The sequence below is a fragment of the Mustelus asterias genome, chromosome 24, assembly GCF_964213995.1.
Source record: "Mustelus asterias chromosome 24, sMusAst1.hap1.1, whole genome shotgun sequence".
Taxonomy (NCBI): domain Eukaryota; kingdom Metazoa; phylum Chordata; class Chondrichthyes; order Carcharhiniformes; family Triakidae; genus Mustelus; species Mustelus asterias.
In genome coordinates, this window is record NC_135824.1 from 10,636,600 (window position 1) to 10,656,339 (window position 19,740).

Consider the following 19,740-nt stretch of genomic DNA (forward strand, 5'->3'; position numbering starts at 1 on the left):
CTTCTGCCTTCTTCCGTCAGAAAGAAGATACAAAAGTCTGAGGCCATGTAGCAACCGACTCAAGAACAGCTTCTTCCCTGCTGCCGTCATCCTTTGGACCTAGCTCATATGAAGTTGATCTTTCTCTGCACCCTAGCTATGGCTGTAACAACACATTCTGCACCCTCTCCTTTCCTTCTCCCCTATGTACTCTATGAACGGTATGCTTTGTCTGTATAGCGCACAAGAAACAATACTTTTCCCTGTATTCCAATACATGTGACAATAATAAATCGAAATAACTTTGTAATTTCATCTGGTTGGTGAAGTGACGGTTCATATTAGGGGATTGGCAGAGAATTCTGGTTGAGTGGGTGCCGAATAAACACAACGTTTCCTGTACCTGAAATCTTGCCAGGCTGGGGTTTTGGAAGAAGTCGCAGCTCCGTTTTTGTAAATTTTTTCATGGGATGTAGGCATTTATTGTCCTTGAGGAGGCACTTTTAAGAGTCAACCAACTTGCTCTGGTCACATGTAGGCAAGGGCAGGAGAATTCCTCCCCTAAAGTAGTGATCCAGATGGGTTTTTATGACAATTGTTTCATAGTCAGTGTTTAGACTTTTAATTTCAGATTTTTATCCAATTCAAATTTCACCATCTGCTGTGGGTGGGATTCGAATCTGGGTCCCCAGAGCATTACCCTGGGTTTCTGGAATACCAGTCCAGTGACAATACCACTATGCCATTGCTTCCCCCATTTCACAGAATCATAAAATCCCTACAGAGCAGAAGGAGGCCATTTGGCCCATCGAGCCTGCATCGACAACAATCCCACCCAGGCCCTATCCCTTTAACCCCGTGCATTTACCCTTGCTAATCCCCGTTTACACTGAGGGGCAATTTAGCATGACCAATCAACCTAACCCGCACCGCTTTGGAGTGTGGGAGGAAACTGGAGCACCCGGGGGGGGAAACCCACCCAGACATGGGGAGAACGTGCAAACTCCACATAGACAGTAACCCGAGGCCAGGCCCCTAGTGCTGTGAGGCACAGTAAGAAGTCTCACAACACCAGGTTAATAAAGTCCAACAGGTTTATTTGGCAGCACTAGCTTTCGGAGCCTCAAGCTCCTGCTGTGAGGCAGGGTAGTGCTAACCACTGCGCCACCGTGCCGCCCATAATTTAAAAAGTTACAAATTGTTTCCTAAATTCAAGGCCCCCAAGAACCGTTTTCCCAGCTTTAGCCATTCTCCACCCTCTCTTTTCATCTCATCTTTACAGACACTGTATTTCTGTCCCACACGTGCTTCCTCCTCGGAGCCAAAACCTTCCGAATTAAAATCAACATTCTTCATTCTGCAAAGCATTTTCTCAGAAGGGGCCTCCAAACTGCAGGACGCCTTACGTCCCCCCCTCTGAGCTCTCTCACTCCTTCTTTTCAAGACTTCTAAAAATTGTTAAAGCCACAATCTCATTGTCACTTCCACCATCACTTCTGCATTTCCCTAACCTTCTCTTAAAAAAAAAACAAGAGAAGGGTTTTGGTAGAGTGAAAATAAGGAAAAACTGGTTCCGTTGTCGGGAGGTTAATTTGCACAACAAAGGAAGGGAGGTAAGGAAAATTAAAAGGTGTAGGCGGCAAGTTATTATGGCCTGAAGCACACAATCTGAGGTGGAGGTAAAGTTAAAAGTTTATTTATTAGTGTCACAAGTATTATAGAATCCCTACAGTGCAGAAGGAGGCCATTCGCCCCATCAAGTCTGAACCGACCACAATCCCATGCAGGCTCTATTCCTGTAATATTTACCCTGCTAATCCCTCTGACACTAGGGTCACTTTAGCATGACCAATCAACCTAACCCGCACATCTTAGTCACAAGTGGACTTACATTAACACCGCAGTGGAGTTACTGTGCAAATCCCCTAGTCATCACACTCTGGCGCCTGTTCAGTTACACTGCCGGAGAATGTAGTACGCCCAATGCAACTGACCAGCACAGCTTTCGGACTGTGGGAGGAAACCGGAGCACCCGGAGGAAACCCACGCAGACACGAGGAGAGCATGCAGATTCCACACAGACAGTGACCCAAGTCGGGATCGAACCCAGGTCCCTGGTGCTGTGAGGCAGCAGTGCTAACCATCGTGCGGCAGGTTCAGTGGCAATGTGGAAAGGGGAATTGGTTATATATCTGGCAGGGCTACGGGGGGGAAAAAAAACGAGTAGGGGAATGGAAGTGGCTGCACAGCCCTTTCAAAGCACTGGCACGGGTACACTGGGCTGAAAAGCCTCGTTCTGTGCTGCATCATTCTTATGATTCTCTCCTGGTCTCTCCAACCCTGGGGACGGCCTGCACTATGGGTCCTGACCCTTCCACTTAGCTTTCAAAATGAGGGACTACGTCTCAAATAAGTGGATAGCTGGCAGTGATTAAGACACGACAATCTAATTCCAGGGATTCAAGGCAACACCACAAATCACAGCGCAAGGCGGGTGCTCCTTATAACTGTCATCTGAATCTGGAGATGGGAGTTCTGAGTTGGTATGCACACTGCATGATGAACGGCTGTGAAGTGATTAAAGTAGGTTTATCGAGAACTGATCTCTCGCTGACGACCTGTATTATGGTATATAATAGATTTATGTCAACAATTTGAAAAAGCTCTACAAGGTTTTGTATGAAAGCAAATTGTATTCTTCGGCAATAAAGGTCTTTCTGTGCCCTTAGCAGTCCTCCTAATAAGCCATTCATATGGAGCTCCCCTACTGCCCAGTGAGGTACTAAGCTACACAGAACATAGAGGTCCCAGGGTTAATCCCTGCTTTCAAAGTGACTGCAGCTGAGATGCTGAAATTGCCTTCAACCAGCCCCCAGGGCGAGGAGAATAATCAACCAGCAAATCCCACTACTGCTCAGTGTCCTACGGCCCTTGGCAAATGCTTAAGTGTGAATCTCGGCAGACAATGCAGCTATGAGGCCAGCCCTCAGCTGACATCCACTGCCCAGGTAAAGGAGCCCCCAGACCAAGTATCAGGGAGGCACCTATGCTATTGGAACCTGGCATATTTAGGGCACAAGTTGCCATTTGAAAAACCAGCCCTTGTTTTTGCAGCTTCAAGCCCTGGGCAACCTGACGTTAATAAGGTGGACTTTGAACAGATCGCTCGATTTTACACTCCATCTTTGTCACAAGTAGACTCTGCTCTGTTAGAGAATGATGTTATGGATTTAGAGAGAGAGCCAGCATTGTGCCACTCACGTCAGGCATGGAACAGCAGAGGGGAAAGAGATCAGATTTCGGACGGGCACCAAGATGTCCAGCAAGCAGCTCCATAGCAGGTCTCCCTCATTGGGTGGAATTCTTCCATCCTGGGACTAAGTGCCGTGTCAGGGTGGGAATGTGGAGTTTTTCCCGCTGCAGAGGCCAGGATTTTCCACCCACCTCATTAATAATGCAACTATGTCCAAAGATGTGCAAGTTAGTTGGAATGGCCATGCTAAATTGTCCCTTAATGTCAAGGGGATTAGCAGGGCAAATACATAGCGTTACAGGGATAGGGCCTGGGTGGGATTGTTGGTGCAGGCTCGATGGGCTGAATGGCCTCCTTCTGCACTGTAGGGATTCTATGATCTGACAGTTTTGCGCTGTATGCCATGGCGGGACAGACCTGGCGGCAGGTAGTCCATCGTCCAATCCAATTGCCATATTGGAGAGGCGCCCAACATCTCTGACCCACTACTGAGGGAAGAGGACGGGTCTCCAGGAACATTCTGGGGCTGGAAGATGGACCCCCTTCCAGGTCACCGAATCTGGAAGGTCCACCCCCCTGCCTGCACCCCCTCCCCACCAGCCACCCACCCCCCACACCCCCAACCCCCTGCTGTGGTGTTCCAGGGTTGCTGGCAGTATCCATCCTGAATTCTGGAGACAGTTCCCGGGATTGTTCAGGTGAGGCCTGATATTTAGACGCCATGTTTTGCCAGATTCGTGCCCCAGTGTGCTTTCCCGTGGTGACTCGGGTGGAGGTGGTCGGAGCCTCCACCTGCACCCCATGAGCGGTTTGCAATTGGGTTTTACGCTGGCTGTCAGTAGGTTTCACAATATACCACGGCGGGAACTGGCGGAGGATCCCGCGGGAAATTGATGCTAGCATAAAACTGTTCTTTTTGGCGTCCCCGCCCTCCACTCGAGGGAATAGAGGGATACAAACGGGTGGTCTAGTTAGGAACACATGATCGGTGCAGGCTTGGAGGGCCGAAGGGCCTGTTCCTGTGCTGTATTGTTCTTTGTTCCCCTCCGCCCGCCACTGAATCCACCGGCAGCAGCTTGGGAAAATTCTGACCATTGACCCTAATCCTGGGTGTAAGTGGCAGATTGAGAGTGAAGGAGTTTTTTTCAATTCAGACCAAAGTGGGAGAGTGTCGGTGGGCGTCACGGTGGCACAGTGGTTAGCACTGCTGCCTCACAGCGCCAGGGACCCGGGGTTCGATTCCCGGCTTGGGTCACTGTCTGTGTGGAGTTTGCACATTCTCCCCGTGTCTGCGTGGGTTTCCTCCGGGTGCTCCGGTTTCCTCCCACAGTCCAAAGATGTGCGGGTTAGGTTGATTGGTCATGCTAAATTGCCCCTTACTGTCCCGGGATGAGTAGGTTAGAGCGATTAGTGGGGAAAATGTGTGGGGAGAGGGCCTGGGGTGGGATTATTGTCAGTGCAGACTCACTGGGCTAAATGGCCTCCTTCTGTACTGTAGGATTCTATGATTCTGTGTCAGTCAAGCTGTTTCTATCCACTTTCAGGAGCAGATTCTGAAATATAACCGGCAGGAACAGCTGGACCAGGCGGATAATGCCGACAGGAAATGATGTAATCAAACAAAAAAAAATTCAAAACGTGTAAGTAAAAGGATAATTATTAAAGGTAACTTTTAAAAAGGTGTCGCCTCGTCCATTTTTTCTCTCACTCCTCCCTAAAAGGGACAACTCTCACGGGGTGGGGCTCTGTGGATACTTTCCAGTACCTCGTCCAAAGGGATACTTCATCCGTGAGTGTTTTTTTAAAAGTTTATTTATTAGTGTCACAAGTAGGCTCACATTAACACTGCAATGAAGTTACTGTGAAAATCCCCTAGTCGCCACACTCCGGCACCTGTTCGGGTTACACTGAGGAAGAATTTAGCACGGCCAATGCACCTAACCAGCACGTCTCTCGGACCGTGGGAGGAAACTGGAGCACCCGGAGGAAACCCACGCAGACACGGGGAGAACATGCAAACTCGGCACAGACAGTGACCCAAGCCGGGAATCGAACCCAGGTCCCTGGCGCTGTGAGGCAGCAGTGCTAACCACTGTGCCATCCTATTATAGCAGGGGACCAATGGCTTGGTCAGAAAGATAGATTTTAAGGGGTATCTGGGGGGAGGATGAGAGGTGGAGAGTTTAGGAAGGGGCACCCAGAGCTTCGGGCATAGGCGGCTGAGGGCAAGGCCGCCAATGACATAGCAAAGACACTGGAGTTGGTGTCCCCTGTGCCACCCTGAGTTGTGATTGCTTATTTGGCCATCGAGGGTATTGTAGTCAAGTCAAACTTTCTCTTACCAAATGCGCTCCAGCACAAGCATTCCCATGGTGGGTTAGGGTGTTAAAATCAGCAGTGGGGAACCCTAGCTGACTTTCCCCTTCTCTCCAGCTCAGGCCATCACCGTCCAGAATTGGAACCTGCTGACCCGGCACAGTAAAGAGGTCTAACCTGGAGCTATCCGGTTCTGTGTCACCAAGCACCACACTGAAGCAATGGAGCTAACAGGACTTCAAATTCTGGTCAAACATTAACACATTTAGTTGTCCATAACTACAGGAAAAGCATCATGCTTGTTTAAGTCTTCTGCTGCAAAGCATGACATAGAATCATAGAATCCCTACAGTGCAGAAGGAGCCCATTCGGCCCATCGAGTCTGCACCGACCACAATCCCACCCAGGCCCTATCCCAATAACCCCATGCATTTACCCGACACTAAGGCACAATTTAGCATGGCCAATCCACCTAACCCGCACGTCTTTCGGACTGGGGAGGAAACCGGAGCACCCGGAGGAAACCCACGCAGACACGTGGAGAATGTGCAAACTCCACCAGACAGTGACCCATGCTGGGAATCGAATCCGGGTCCCTGGCGCTGTGAGGCTACCAAATAAACCTGTTGGACTTTAACCTGGTGTTGTTAAACTTCTTGCTGTGAGGCAGCAGTGCTAACCACTGTGTCACCATGCCACCCAGAAAGATATTGATTCATACTTAATTTCCTAAATTAAATCCACCGGCCACAATATCGAAACCAAGCAATGCATTTTTAATTGCAATTATTCTTTATACGAAACAAATTTAATAAATAAACTTGTTTTTACTTTGTCACAAGTAAGGCTAACATTAACACTGCAATGGAGTTACTGTGAAATTCCCCCAGTCGCCACACTCTGGCACCTGTTTGGGTCAATGCACCTAACCAACGCGTCTTTCAAACTGTAGGAAGAAATCGGAGCACCCGGAGGAAACCCACGCAGACACGGGGAGAATGTGCAGACTCCACACAGACAGTGACCCAAGCCGGGAATCGAACCTGGGTCCCTGGCGCTGTGAGGCAGCAGTGCTAACCACTGTGCCACCGTGCCACCCCTTCTTAAACAAGGTATGCTTCTGAAATAAGGATGTTACTTTTCACCTGTGGGTGAGTGCTGCTTTTTGAGGTTAATCATTTTGATCTCTGTACAAAAGCCTTTAGGGTTAAGGTTCGAGAGAAAGCCACATTTCAGAAATAGATAACTGGCGTGAATTTTCCTTCAGAGTCCTTGATTAATGACTCCATCATTGAATACACTTATGGTTGGGATAGACAGATTTATTGGTCTCTCGGGGAATTACGGGATGTGGGGAGCCAACGGGAAAATTAAGTTGAAGCCCAAGATCAGCCGTGATTGTGCTGAGTACCAAAGCAGGTTCGATGGAGTGTGTCCCATTTCTTCCATTCTAACTTCTCCCTCCCCTTGGCACGGACTCTGCAGCTGTCAACTGCCCTCTGGTGCTTCGTCTAAGTAGGTGTTCTTCACGTACGTGAGCTGTGGTGTGCCAGGCTATTCAACAAAGGGGGCTTCACCACTAAGTCAATTCCACCTGAGGCCGGAATGGGAATCCGGGAATGGCATCAGGACCAGGAACACTGGCCGATTTCCAAATCTCGCCTTCTCAGAATTCCTACAGTATAGAAAGAGGCCATTTGGCCTATTGAGCCTGCCCAATCCCTATAACCCCGTGTATTTACCCTGCTAATCCCCCTGACACTAAGGGGCAATTTAACACAGCCAATCCACCTAACTCTTTGGACTGTGGGAGCAAACTGGAGCACCCCGGAGGAAACCCACACAGACACTGGGAGAACGTGCAAACTCCACACAGACAGTCGTCGGAATTGAACCCAGGTCCCCGACGCTGTGAGGCAGCAGTGCTAACCACTGTCTTTCTCACTACCGAGCCCAGGAGCACTGAAGCCAATTGTAAGCATTCTGACTGCCCTGCTAACATGGTGGCACAGTGGTTAGCACTGCTGCCTCACAGCGCCAGCGACCCGGGTTCGATTTCTGGCTTGGGTCACTGTCTGTGTGGAATCTGCATGTCCTCCCCGCGTCTGCGTGGGTTTCCTCCGGGTGCTCCGATTTCCTCCCACAGTCTGAAAGACATTGGCCGTGCTAAATTCCCCCTCAGTGTACCCGAACAGGCGCTGGAGTGTGGCGACTAGGGGATTTTCACAGTAACTTCATTACAGTGTGAACGTAAGCCTACTTGTGACACTAATCAATAAACTTTAAAAAAACACAGCAACACAGGCCCTGACAGTTGAACATATGCTGTGAATTAGAGGGCTGTACACTGAAGGGTAACGCAACTGCAATGGGAGCCAGGACAGAACTGTGTTATTCTGAGGGCAGTCAAGACATGCAAACACCACTCGCTTAACACGGATATACTTTCCCACAAATTACAGCATTGCGTCGTGCATTTAAAAATAACAAATGGAAAAGAGCTTTCAAAGCAACAATCAGTTCTATTCTGAAGCAATTCTCACTGAACAACTGCAAAGAAATATATTACTGTGCTTTGAATGAAAATCTCGTATTTTATCAAGGGGGGGTTGTGATTTTAAATAAATGGCTAATCTCAAAATCAGTGAATACAATACATTACCCTTTTCAAAATAAATATTTATAACAATATGCAAATTAGTGGCTACTTTCCCCCTTACAATGAAAGACTGGGCAATCTGTGGGCCATTGAATTTAAACTACAAAGCCTTCAATAAAAGCCACTTAGATTTTCCCACAATGGACTCAAAAGCAACTTCAAGAGGGAGGGGGGAGGGAAAGAGTTGGAGGAAAAGATTTGAAAAGCAGCATATTCATGAATTTGAAAAGTAAGCAGGGCTCTGAATAGATACAATACACAGTCAGATCTGCACAGATCACATACACAAAATCACTGCGCCCCCCCCCCCCCCCCACCCCCACCCCCCCACAAAAAAAACATATCACAGCAATTGCCATCGTATTTCCTGGCTCATGGATATAGGTAGAAAAAAAAAGGCTGAAACAGCTTCAATTCAAATCTTGCAATTTCCCTGACTGATAACAGTTCCAAATATTTTAACTAAAATACAAGCACCGAGGGATTGCAAACACCCTATCAAGAATCTTGCTTTGGAATACAACCTGAAGAATTGCTGCCTCTTGCAAGTAACAAGTGCAGACTGATACTTTTTTTTAAACCCAGAGTTGCATTTCTTTCCACACTGGATTCTGGAACTTGCACTTTTCAAAAAAAAAATACGATGTTGCGATCTCCTGTGTGGGAGGAAGTTTGCTGTACTTCTTTTCTGGTACCAACTTAATAAACTAACTCAAAGGAAGTTTGCTGTAGTTTATACTCAGTTTTTGCTAGCCTTAAAACAATTTTCTAACAGATACAGGGCAATGAAAGGCGCCGAGGTTGTTTGTAGTTCTGTTGATTTAGTTTTGCCATTGAAGGCAGCGAAATCAATTCTATCCGAGTCCATCTAATGACGAATTAGCCGCAATCGTGCTAATGTTAACCCTGTGGGCGTTTTAATCAAATTAATGAATGGACCGATTTCTGATACATTTATCAGCGGAGATGGGTCAATTTCCACTCCAAATCTTTAAAGTTAGCATTGCTTTGCTGGAACTCTTATTTAATACAAACGGAAGGTGATGGTAAAGCAGTATTGAGAGATTTTCTGGTGAAAATTCAAAACATTGAAGAACAATCCGTTTATATTAAAATGGTTTGTTTTGTAACTTCTTAAAGAAAATGTCACAGGAGTTGGGACTTGGGACACATGGGTTTTTTTTATATAAAACTTTCAGAAAAGTTTCTGAAGTTTTTTTTGGGAAGTTGCCATTGGCTTCCCCATCCCCCAACAAAACAATTTTGTTTTTTTAAAAGTCGGGGTCTTTGTAAGAGACCCTCACTGAGCAAAAAGAAAACACTTAAGAATGTGAGGGGTCGCGTTCAGATTCAAACTCTGAAAGCAGATTTTTCTACACCAACGCATCGCCAACTTTAAGACGTCAAAAAGCACTGTTGGGATTAGATTTTATTAACCCGCCTCAATCGCAAAGCAAAAAAACTTTAAAACTCCTTCCCCCCCCCCCTCACTCCCCCCTACTAAAGATCAACTTCTCCCTTGAAAGAAAGTCTACAACTTTTGCAAAACTTTCCTCTGAATTTTCCCTTGGATAGCTGAGTCTTATACTCTGCTGCTGAAATTTTAAACAGCCTTCATTTTCTTTCCAAAAAACTTTTCAAATGCGGTTTAAGTTACTTCTTTCGTGGCAAGAAATCAAATCTCGGAGCTGTCTGAAAGATTTGTTTCACTGGATCTGAAATCTGGACCCATTCTGAGACCAGCCCACGCAAGAGGCAAACTTTAGACACACAAAAAAAAGTCTTGAGATTTAGCAAGTTCTCTTTGTGCAGTGGAATGTCTTTGCTTTACCTGCTGGGAGGCACAGGACAATGATCAGGATTCGAAGGACTCGATGCCCTAATGGGTCGTCCCTTCTCCCCATTCCCATCCATCCAGCCCGGACTGGGATCCCGCAGAACTCCAACTCTCCAACTCTGCTCCTCCTGAGTGAGAGAGAGGCAGAAAAATAAAGAAATCAGAAGCACACACACGCCAGCAAGAGAAAAAGAGAGAGACCCGCCGAGTGTTCCACAAGCCCATCAATCAACCGTGTCCAGGGACAATCCTCCTTCCTTCCCACTGAGCGAATGGGGCTGCAGCAGCGAGATTGACTCCGCCTAGAGTCAGCAGGCAGCCAGCAGAGAGAGAAACAGAGAGAGAGAAATCAGCAGAGAGACAGAGAGAATTACAGATAGAGAGAGAAACACAGAGAGAAAAAGACAGAGAGAGATCAGCAGAGATAGAGAACTGAGAGAAACACAGAAAGAGAAAAACAGAGAGAGTGAGAGAAACCAGCAGAGAGAATCACAGAGAGACAGAGAGAGAGAGAGAGAGTAATCAGCAGAGAGACAGAGAGAGAAAGAGAGAAATAGGGAGAGAAATTAGCAGAGAGAGAATCAGAGAAAGGTAGAGAGAGAGACAGAGAGAGGAATCAGCAGAGATTACCACCTAGAGAGATAATGAAATAGAGAGAGAGAATCAGAGAGAAACAGAGATAGAGAGAGAGAAATCAGCAGAGAGGGAATCAGAGAGAAATAGAAAGAGTGAGAGAAATAGAGAGAGAGAGAATTAGAGAGCGAGAGGGAAATAACCAGCCAGAGAGAAAGAGAATCAGAGAAAGAAAATCAGAGAGAAAAATCCCAGCCAGAGAATCAGAGAGAGAGAAAGAAATCACCAACTAGAAAGAGAGAATCAGAGAAAGAAAAAAGAGAGAATCAGAGAGAGAGAGAATGAATCAGTCAGAGGAATAAATAAACAACAGCCAAAAAGAATGAATCAGAAAGTGAGAGAAATCAACCAGAGAGAAAAAGAATCAGTCAGAGAGAGAGAGAGAGAGATGGATATAATCAGTCAGATAAACAGGTAGGCAGAGGAAGACAAAGCAGTGAAAATTGTCAGAGTTTCAGAATCAGAGAGGAACTGACGGAGATTTAAAAAGAGACAGATTATTTCCGGAGAATGTGAAAGGGAGAAAGAGAGAGGGAGGGAGAATTGTCTCATGAAAGATAGAAATTCAAAACGACATCAGGGAAAAGCAACCCTGAGATAGAGAGGCAGAAGGAAAAGGCTGGAGAGAGAAAGAGAGGGTACTGGGAGAGAGAAACAGAATGATAGACGGGCTGACAAAGAACGGAAGAGAAAGGTTTCCCCATTGTGACTCTGGCAAGAGCGAGATCATTTGATTTAGAAGCAGTTGCATAGCACTACATTCAGAACTGGAAAATCAATTTAATTCCTTTGAATTGTATTTTCAAGTCGTGCTTCTTTCCTACTTTGGCCCTTTTGACTTTTTGAAAACTATAATTCATGGTTGCCAGTTCAGGGTGTGACTAGGAGTCACGGCACTTAACATCGCCTGAACTGGAGCCTGTTGGCTGTTAGGAAAATGAATGAACACTTGGGAATCAGAAAGCTCCCGGGGATCCTGGCTCCTGCAGCGATGGAGAACCTGCATTGGAGCTCTTACTTTGCACTGCGTAAACCCAGCAATATGACGGGGTGTCTGCACTCATCCAGCATGGGACTGGTTTCAGGCAGGTTCGAGACAGAGAGAGAGAGAGGCTGTTGGGTCAACACAGGGCCAGAAAGATAACCTGCATCTCGCCAATTTGAGCTGCCTCAGTACAACAACCCACCTACCCACAAAACCATCAGAGGCACCCATTCAAAGGGGAGGGCTGGGAGTTGGTAAGATACACTTGAATCAAGCAGTGAGCTTGACTTTGGTTTCTAACCCCAAGTTATAGAGATCATTATTGTTTCCTCAATAGATTTTTTTTTCAGAAATCTCTCATTCTCTTGACGGATGCTTTAAATATATTTAATGCTGTTTAAAACCAGATGAGAGAAAATTGGGAAATGTGAGCACAAATATATCAATCCAACAAGGCAACAACCTGTGCCATTAACGGCAAGAACAAAGCCAGGTCCTTTTACAGCTTTAACTTTGAGCCAAGTGGTTGGAAGGATTTCTCTTTTTTTTTGCTCTAAGTTTATTTTTAAAAGGAAAAGTGGAGTTTTAAAAACCTGGAATGTCATTAAAGTTTAATGTTTCTTTATTAGTGTCACAAGTAGGCTTACGTTAACACTGCAATGAAGTTACTGTGAAAATCCCCTAGTCGCCACACTCCGGCGCCTGTTCGGGTACACTGAGGGAGAATTTAGCATGGCCAATGCACCTAACCAGCACGTCTTTTGGACTGTGGGAGGAAACCAGAGCACCCGGGGGAAATCCATGCAGGCACGGGGAAAAACAAGCAGACAGACAGTGACCCAAGCCGGGAATCGAACCCAGGTCCCCCTGGCGCTGTGAGGCCGCAGTGCTAACCACTGTGCCATTACACTTGGCAGTTCATTTGGTCCAGAATCTTTTCTTCTGCTGTGAAGGCAGTGGCGCGGCCAGGACTTGGTTCCATTGCATGCCACTGGCCCAAAGCAACCTTGCTCCAATGCCCCAGCTGTGAGTCGGCTGATATTCCACCACAGAAGCATCAATCAATGCAGAACGTGATCCTCTTTCTACCTGATACCCAATCACTGGGTGGCGATCAGGGTGCCTGACTTTAATTTTGATTTGATTTATTATTGTCACACGTATTAGCATACAGTGAAAAGTATTCCTGCGCACTATACAGACAAAGCATACCCTTCAAAGAGAAGGAAAGGAGGGTGCGCAGAATGTAGTGTTACAGTCATAGCTAGGGTGTAGAGAAAGATCAACTTAATGCACGGTAAGTCCATTCAAAAGTCTGACAGCAGCAGGGAAGAAGCTGTACTTGAGTCGGTTGGTACGTGACCTCAGACTTTTGTATCTTTCTCCCGATGGAAGAAGGTGGAAGAGAGAATGTCCGGGGTGCGTGGGGTTCTTGACTATGCTGGTTGCATAATAGCCCTTGTCCACATTATAGCCCTTGTCCCAGGGATGCCCGGGCCAATTCTATTGCCCCCACCTGCCACCCTGAGTGTAGGTAACAATGGGGTGTGGGCCTCACAACCTTTCTTGCCCACTCCTGAAGAATTGCTGTGGCTCTGCAGTCACACGTGGGCCAGACCGGATGAGGGCGACAGATTTCCTTCTCTAAAGTACATTTGTGAACCAGGTGACAATCAATGATCATCATTAGACTTTGCATGCCAGATTTTCATTGAATTCAAATTTCACCATCTGTCACGGTGGGATTCGAACCCAGGTCCCCAGAACATTACCCTGGGACTCTGGATTACTAATCCAGTGAGATTGCCATTACGCTATCTGGGTAATAAGGGAGAAAATGGAAGAGAGGAACCGGAAAAGGGAACAAAGTCACCAATAGAGAGTTATCATCACCAGAGTCTTAGCTAAAGAGAAACACTTGCATTTATAAAGAACAAAGAAAATTACAGCACAGGAACAGGCCCTTCAGCCCTCCAAGCCTGCACCAACCATACTGCCCGACTGAACTAAAACCCCCTACCCTTCCGGGGACCGTATCCCTCTATTCCCATCCTATTCATGTATTTGTCAAGATGCCCCTTAAAAGTCACTATCATATCCGCTTCCACTACCTCCCCCGGCAACGGGTTCCAGGCACCCGGCCACCCTCTGTGTAAAAAACCTGCCTCGTAGATCTTCTTTAAACCTTGCCCTTCGCACCTTAAACCTATGCCCGCTAGTAATTGACTCATCCATCCTGGTAAAGCTTCTGACTATCCACTCTGTCCATGCCACTCATAATCTTGTAGACTTCAACAGGCACCAAAGCGCATATAAATCACATCTTTCATGACTTTAGCATCCCAAAGCACTTTACAGAGGATAGAGAACTTTAAAAGTGGAGTCACTACTGTAATTTAGCAAGAGGTGCAACCAATTTGCACACAGAAAGCCCGCACAAACAGCAATGTGGAAACGACCAGATTTAGTGATATTGTTGAGTGATAAATATTGCCCTGGACACCAAGGAAAACATTCCTGTTCCTCTTTGAATAGTGGCTTGGGATCCTTTACACCAATTGAGGGGGCAGATGGGGACCTCAGTTAAATATCTTGACTAAAAGACGATACCTCCAACAGTGCAGCAATTCATCATTGCGCTGGAGTGTCTGCCTCCACTCAGTCTTCCAGTGGGATTTCAACCCACAACCTTCTGACTCTAGAGGTGAGAGCGCTAGCCACGGACGACAGTGAGTCGGCCAGAGAAAGCATTCTTTCCGGATGTATCACAGCTTGGTATGGCTCCTGCTCTGCTCAAAAAAGTAAGAAACTACAAAGGGTCGTGAATGTAGCCCAATCCATCATGCAAACCAGCCTCCCATCCATTGACTGTCTACACTTCCCGCTGCCTCGGAAAAGCAGCCAGAATAATTAAGGACCCCATGCACCTGGGACTATCTCTCTTCCACCTTCTTCCGTCGGGAAAAAGATACAAAAGTCTGAGGTCATGTACCAACCGACTCAAGAACAGCTTCTTCTTCCCTGCTGCCATCAGACTTCTGAATGGACCTACCTTGCACTAAGTTGATCTTTCTCTACACCCTAGCTATGACTGTAACACTACATTCTGCACTCTCTCCTTTCCTTCTCTATGAACAGTATGCTTTGTCTGTATAGCGCGCAAGAAACAATACTTTTTACTCTATACTAATACATGTGACAATAATAAATCAAATCAAATTTAAAAAGAGTTAAAAATAACATAGCTGTGAGAAGGCAGTTTAAATTAAATAAAGCAGTAGTCACCTAGCCCATTCTTATCCAAGAATATAGGGCAGACACCTGGGCTGGGGAGACAAAAGGGTAGTACGGTATTTTGGGTGACTCTGGCTTGGCTTACATGAAGAACTGGTTTGAGCTTACAGGGCCAACATCATTGCAATCCTGGAATCTGTTAATAAAACAATTGTGAAAGTGTGGAGCACAAATAAAGGTGACACAAGATCAAGGGGAGATCAAACGGCTGGTGTTGGCACAAGACCAGATGCCCGTTTATACTGTGCCAATACAGGTATCATAATTCTATGAGCCCGTTCCTTCAGCAAATTGGATTTGCTTTTGTTTGGCTGCGATATGGAGGTGGGTGGGCTACACTGTCCCTCCTACTTTTTCGTCTGTGTTTGCTAGTCAATTTGATGTGGTGCTGTATCAATGTGCGGAGATCAGAACATGCTGAGATTTCACTGGCATAATACTACATTTCTGGCACTTACGCACGACTTTCCACATTGTAAAACATTTTAATGGGGAGTTGCAGGACACAATTTAATGCAGAATGACCTAAGGACATATTATTTAAGTTTAAGTTTATTTATTAGTGTGACAAGTAGGCTTACATTAACACTGCAATGAAGTTACTGTGAAAATCCCCTAGTCACCATACTCCGGCGCCTGTTCGGGCACACTGACAGAGAATTTAGCATGGCCAATGCACCTAGCCAACACATCTTTCGGACTGTGGGAGGAAACTGGAGCACCCGGAGGAAACCCACACTGACACGGAGAGAACATGCAAACTTCACACACACTGTCACCCAAGGCTGGAATTGAACCCGGGTCCCTGGCGCTGTGAGGCAGCAGCGCTAACCACTGTGCCACCCTCAGGAAAGGCCAACTTGCATTGCTTCTCTTGATAACGCAAGTGAGACTCCCCCAAATGAGGAGAACCTTCTCTTAAGTGGCACCTATCACATCCTGAAAATGTCTTAAAACTTCGCAAACTACTTTTGGAGTGCAGTCACTAATGTAAGTAAACGCAGAGGCCAATTTTCACGCAGCAAGATCACACATAGGGTAAACTGAATGAAAGGCCACAGAATGTGTTTATACAGGTGCTGGTTGCAGGAGGAATCTTGACCAAGACACCGCTTTTCTTCAAATATTTTCATGGAATCTTTTAATTTCATCTGGGTACAGGGAGGCAGAGTCTAAGTTTGTTGTTTAATCCAAACTGCAACCTCCAGCAATGCAATGTTCTCCCATTACTGCACTGCATTGTCAGCCTAATTTGTGTGTTCAAGTCTGGAGGACAATTGGTGTCCATCTATACTGCACCATTCAGGGCCAAGGAGGAAATAAAGAAAGCAAACGTGGTCACTCTTTTATTAAGGAAAGAAGGGAAAGAAATGCTGGAGCTGGAATGAGTTGGGAAGTAAAGTCTGTAGATCGTCTCTCAGACCTTCCTGCTACCTTTTCATTTTACACACTAGTCGTCTCCTCCAGTTATACATCTCAGCACGCACTCACATTCTAACTTGCTCCTCGGTCCTCCCTCCCTCCCCCCAGTATCTACTGGTTCTGTTTGACCCCTACTCTCTCTCACCCTCCTTAGATGAAACCTCTATCTCATCAGTCCCTCCCTTCAGAAACATTCAGCCACATTAACACTGTAACCAAGTCACAATGTTGCCCATTCGCTCACATCAAGTTAAAAATCAGTGCCAAAGTTTCAGTTCAATGACCTTTCACCAGAACTGGGGGCACTGTGGATATACAGCTTTTGAGGAAGGAGTGCAGATAAGAATGAACTGAAGAGAAGGCTTGAGGAGTGAAAGGTGGGCGAGATTAAATGATAAAGGAAATTATGATACAAGGCAAAAGGTGATGTGAAGTTTATGATCAAAATAGTAACACTACAGCATAATTAAGGATCCCACGAACTCCGGACATTCTCTCTTCCACCTTCTTCCGTCGGGGAAATGATACAAAAGTCTGAGGTCTCGTACCAACCGACTCAAGAACAGCTTCTTCCCTGCTGCCATCAGACTTTTGAATGGACCTACCTCACATTAAGTTGATCTTTCTCTACACCCTAGCTATGACTGTAACACTACATCCTGCACTCTCTCCTTTCCTTCTCTGTGAACGGTGTGTTTTGTCTGTATAGCACGCAAGAAACAATACTTTTCACTGTATACTAATACGTGTGACAATAATAAATCAAATCAAAATCAAATCACTACTGTGTGGTTGGGGTAAATAGCATTGACGTATTTAAGGGGAAACTTGATAAGTGCAGGAGGGAGAAGGGAATCAAAGGATATGTTGATAAGAATCAGATGAAGTAACAGAGAGGGAAGAATTACATGCAGAACAGAAAAACAAGCATGGATTATAATAACTTCAATCAGCCCATTGAGGTTGGCCTATTAGAATATGAACTCCCTGATTAAGGATCCTATTGATAGGCCGATCAGGGAGTCTTAGCCTTGTACTTAACTGGGAGTGTCCATTTGTCTGACAGCCCCGGAGGTAGACTGCTAACTGATCGCACTCTTTGTACTGCTGTTAGTTAGAGTTGTAAATAAAGGGATTTTGGTGAAGGGACTTCTGCCTCCGCAGACTTATTACACGGACAAATTATCAATGACCAATCTATGAGCTGCCTAGACATTCCCCTGAATTATACAGAGAAACTCTAACACCTAAAACCAAAGTCAAGAATCAAAACATCTGCGCAGACGATGAGTTGGAGCATGCCAGCTGTTTGCCTGTTGGCATCACCATTGCGTATCACCAGGACAGAGCACTTGCTTCTTTGACAACAAGTTCTGTAACTTACAGGCAGGAAAAGGGGCACTTAATTTGTCCTTAGTGCCCCTGGGCTGTGGAGAGGGAAGTGAAATCAGCCAGTTTTCCAGCCCATGACAGTGACACCCCCTAGAAAGTGCGTGTGTGTGGTGGTGTTTCAGACCAGGGTTAGGCCTCCCCTACCTTCTGCAATTGAGCAGGTTGCCAGTGCCTAGGTCGGCACATGGATTGACTATTTGGCAAACCTTACAGCAGGACTGAGTGAGTGCTTTCGGGAGAGCAATGGAGAAAACTTGGAGTGGGGAATGATACAAGAGATAGGAATTGCATCTGGGAGCAAATCTCTTCCAGACAGCAGCTGCTATTGGTTAAGCAGTGATTCAGTTCACCGTGAGTCAGTTAGACACATAGCAAATCCAATACACTCTCTGCTTCCTGTTCACTTGAGAGAGTTGGGTAATCTTCAAAGATTTACATATAAGATCCTGACGGGGCTTGACAGGGTGGATGGTGAGATGTTTTCACCAATGGGAGAGTCTTGAACAAGGGGACATAGCTACAAGATAATAGGCCGATCATTTAAAACTGAGATGTAGAAATGCCTTCTCACAAAGGGCAGTGAATCTCTGCAATTCTCTGCCCCAAAGGGTAATGAAGGCTGGATCATTAGAAGTATTCAAAGTGGAGGTGGATAAATATTTGATAGATCGAGGGATAGAGGGCTAAGGGGAAATGGCACAGAAAAGGTGTTGAGGCCAGCATCGATCAGCCATGATCATATTGAATGACGGGGCGGGCCTGAAGGGCCTGGTGGCCTATTCCTGCTTCTATCTCTTGTGATCCTCCTGCTTCACCGGTGTAACATTCTTCACATTAGTAACGTTAAGCTGCCCTCCACATCAAGCACTCCCAAGCCAGGTGCACCATAGTAGAAAGAATAAAGCTCCTTTAACTCCACCTCAACAATGTGTCTTAATCTCAACCTCAGATCAGCAATTTAAGAAAGTCAATTCCTTTCCAAGCCCAGGAGAGAAGAAATTGAGGGAAAATTAGAAACAAAAAAGAAAGAAAATACAACCTGATGCTAGCGTGTAAGCAAGATCTCAAGGCATCCTACAGCACTTTATAGTCAATGAAGTACTTTTGAAGTGAAGTCATTATTGTAAGATAGGAAAGCCTGGAAGACCCTGGAAGAGCAGGCTGATCTGTGCAAACGTTTTTAGCGACAGCTCATTGTAACATCAATGCAGATTGCTGGAAGTTCCTCGGTTTCCCAGGATGTTCCACTGAATGCCTTTTACATAAACAATTTTTTTTTAAAGAGGAAGTAAGTCTGGATTGGACTCTCCAGATGTGAAATATGGCAAGCACTTTGGTATTTGTTTTTCTTCTGTGATCCGGAAGCTTTGGAAAGCTGAGGCCTAGACAGTCTTATCACTGAGTGTGCACTTGTCCACATCAAATTTGCAACTTTTCAGCCCTGCGCCATCATCTATCCGTATCCATTCTTCTATCATTCGCAAACTTGGGGGACTTTGTGTATCTCTGTCCCTATGTCCAAGTCATTTCTAGATATTCTAAACAGTGGTGGCCCAGTTAATCAATGTTTGATTTACGTATTTCTCGCTTATTCCCCATACACCTTCTTATAGAGCTGTGACTAAGGGGAATGTCCATTTTCATGTGTTTACATTGGAGATAGTTCCTCAAACTGGTATGTTTGCCAACTGTCTGAATTTGACCTGATTATGTGGGTGGAATGAGCAACAATGGTAGCAAAGGTACATCTAGGAGAAAGGTGCAAGGACATCCAACACCATGCGCCTCATTTTCTGACCTGTGCACTTCTGCCTGATGTCAGGGATGGTCCATTGATGTGAGAACTGGAGTCTATATCAATGGTTCAAAATCTCAGGCTTGGACAATTCGGACATGAGGGAGATCCGGGTGGCACGGTGGTACAGTGATTAGCACTGCTGCCTCACAGCTCCATGGAGCTGGGTTAGATT

The 19,740-nt window shown here is 45.9% G+C and overlaps 1 protein-coding gene across 1 annotated transcript in view; it reads right to left on the minus strand.

Annotated features, from left to right (window-relative positions):
- Positions 1-19,740, minus strand: part of rgma (repulsive guidance molecule BMP co-receptor a) — a 46,392-nt gene that overhangs the window by 19,058 nt on the left and 7,594 nt on the right. Inside the window, exon 2 of the mRNA XM_078241291.1 lies at positions 10,039-10,172. Within this exon, the coding sequence (XP_078097417.1) occupies positions 10,039-10,172 (134 nt within the window). The remainder of the gene's footprint in view (positions 1-10,038; positions 10,173-19,740) is intronic.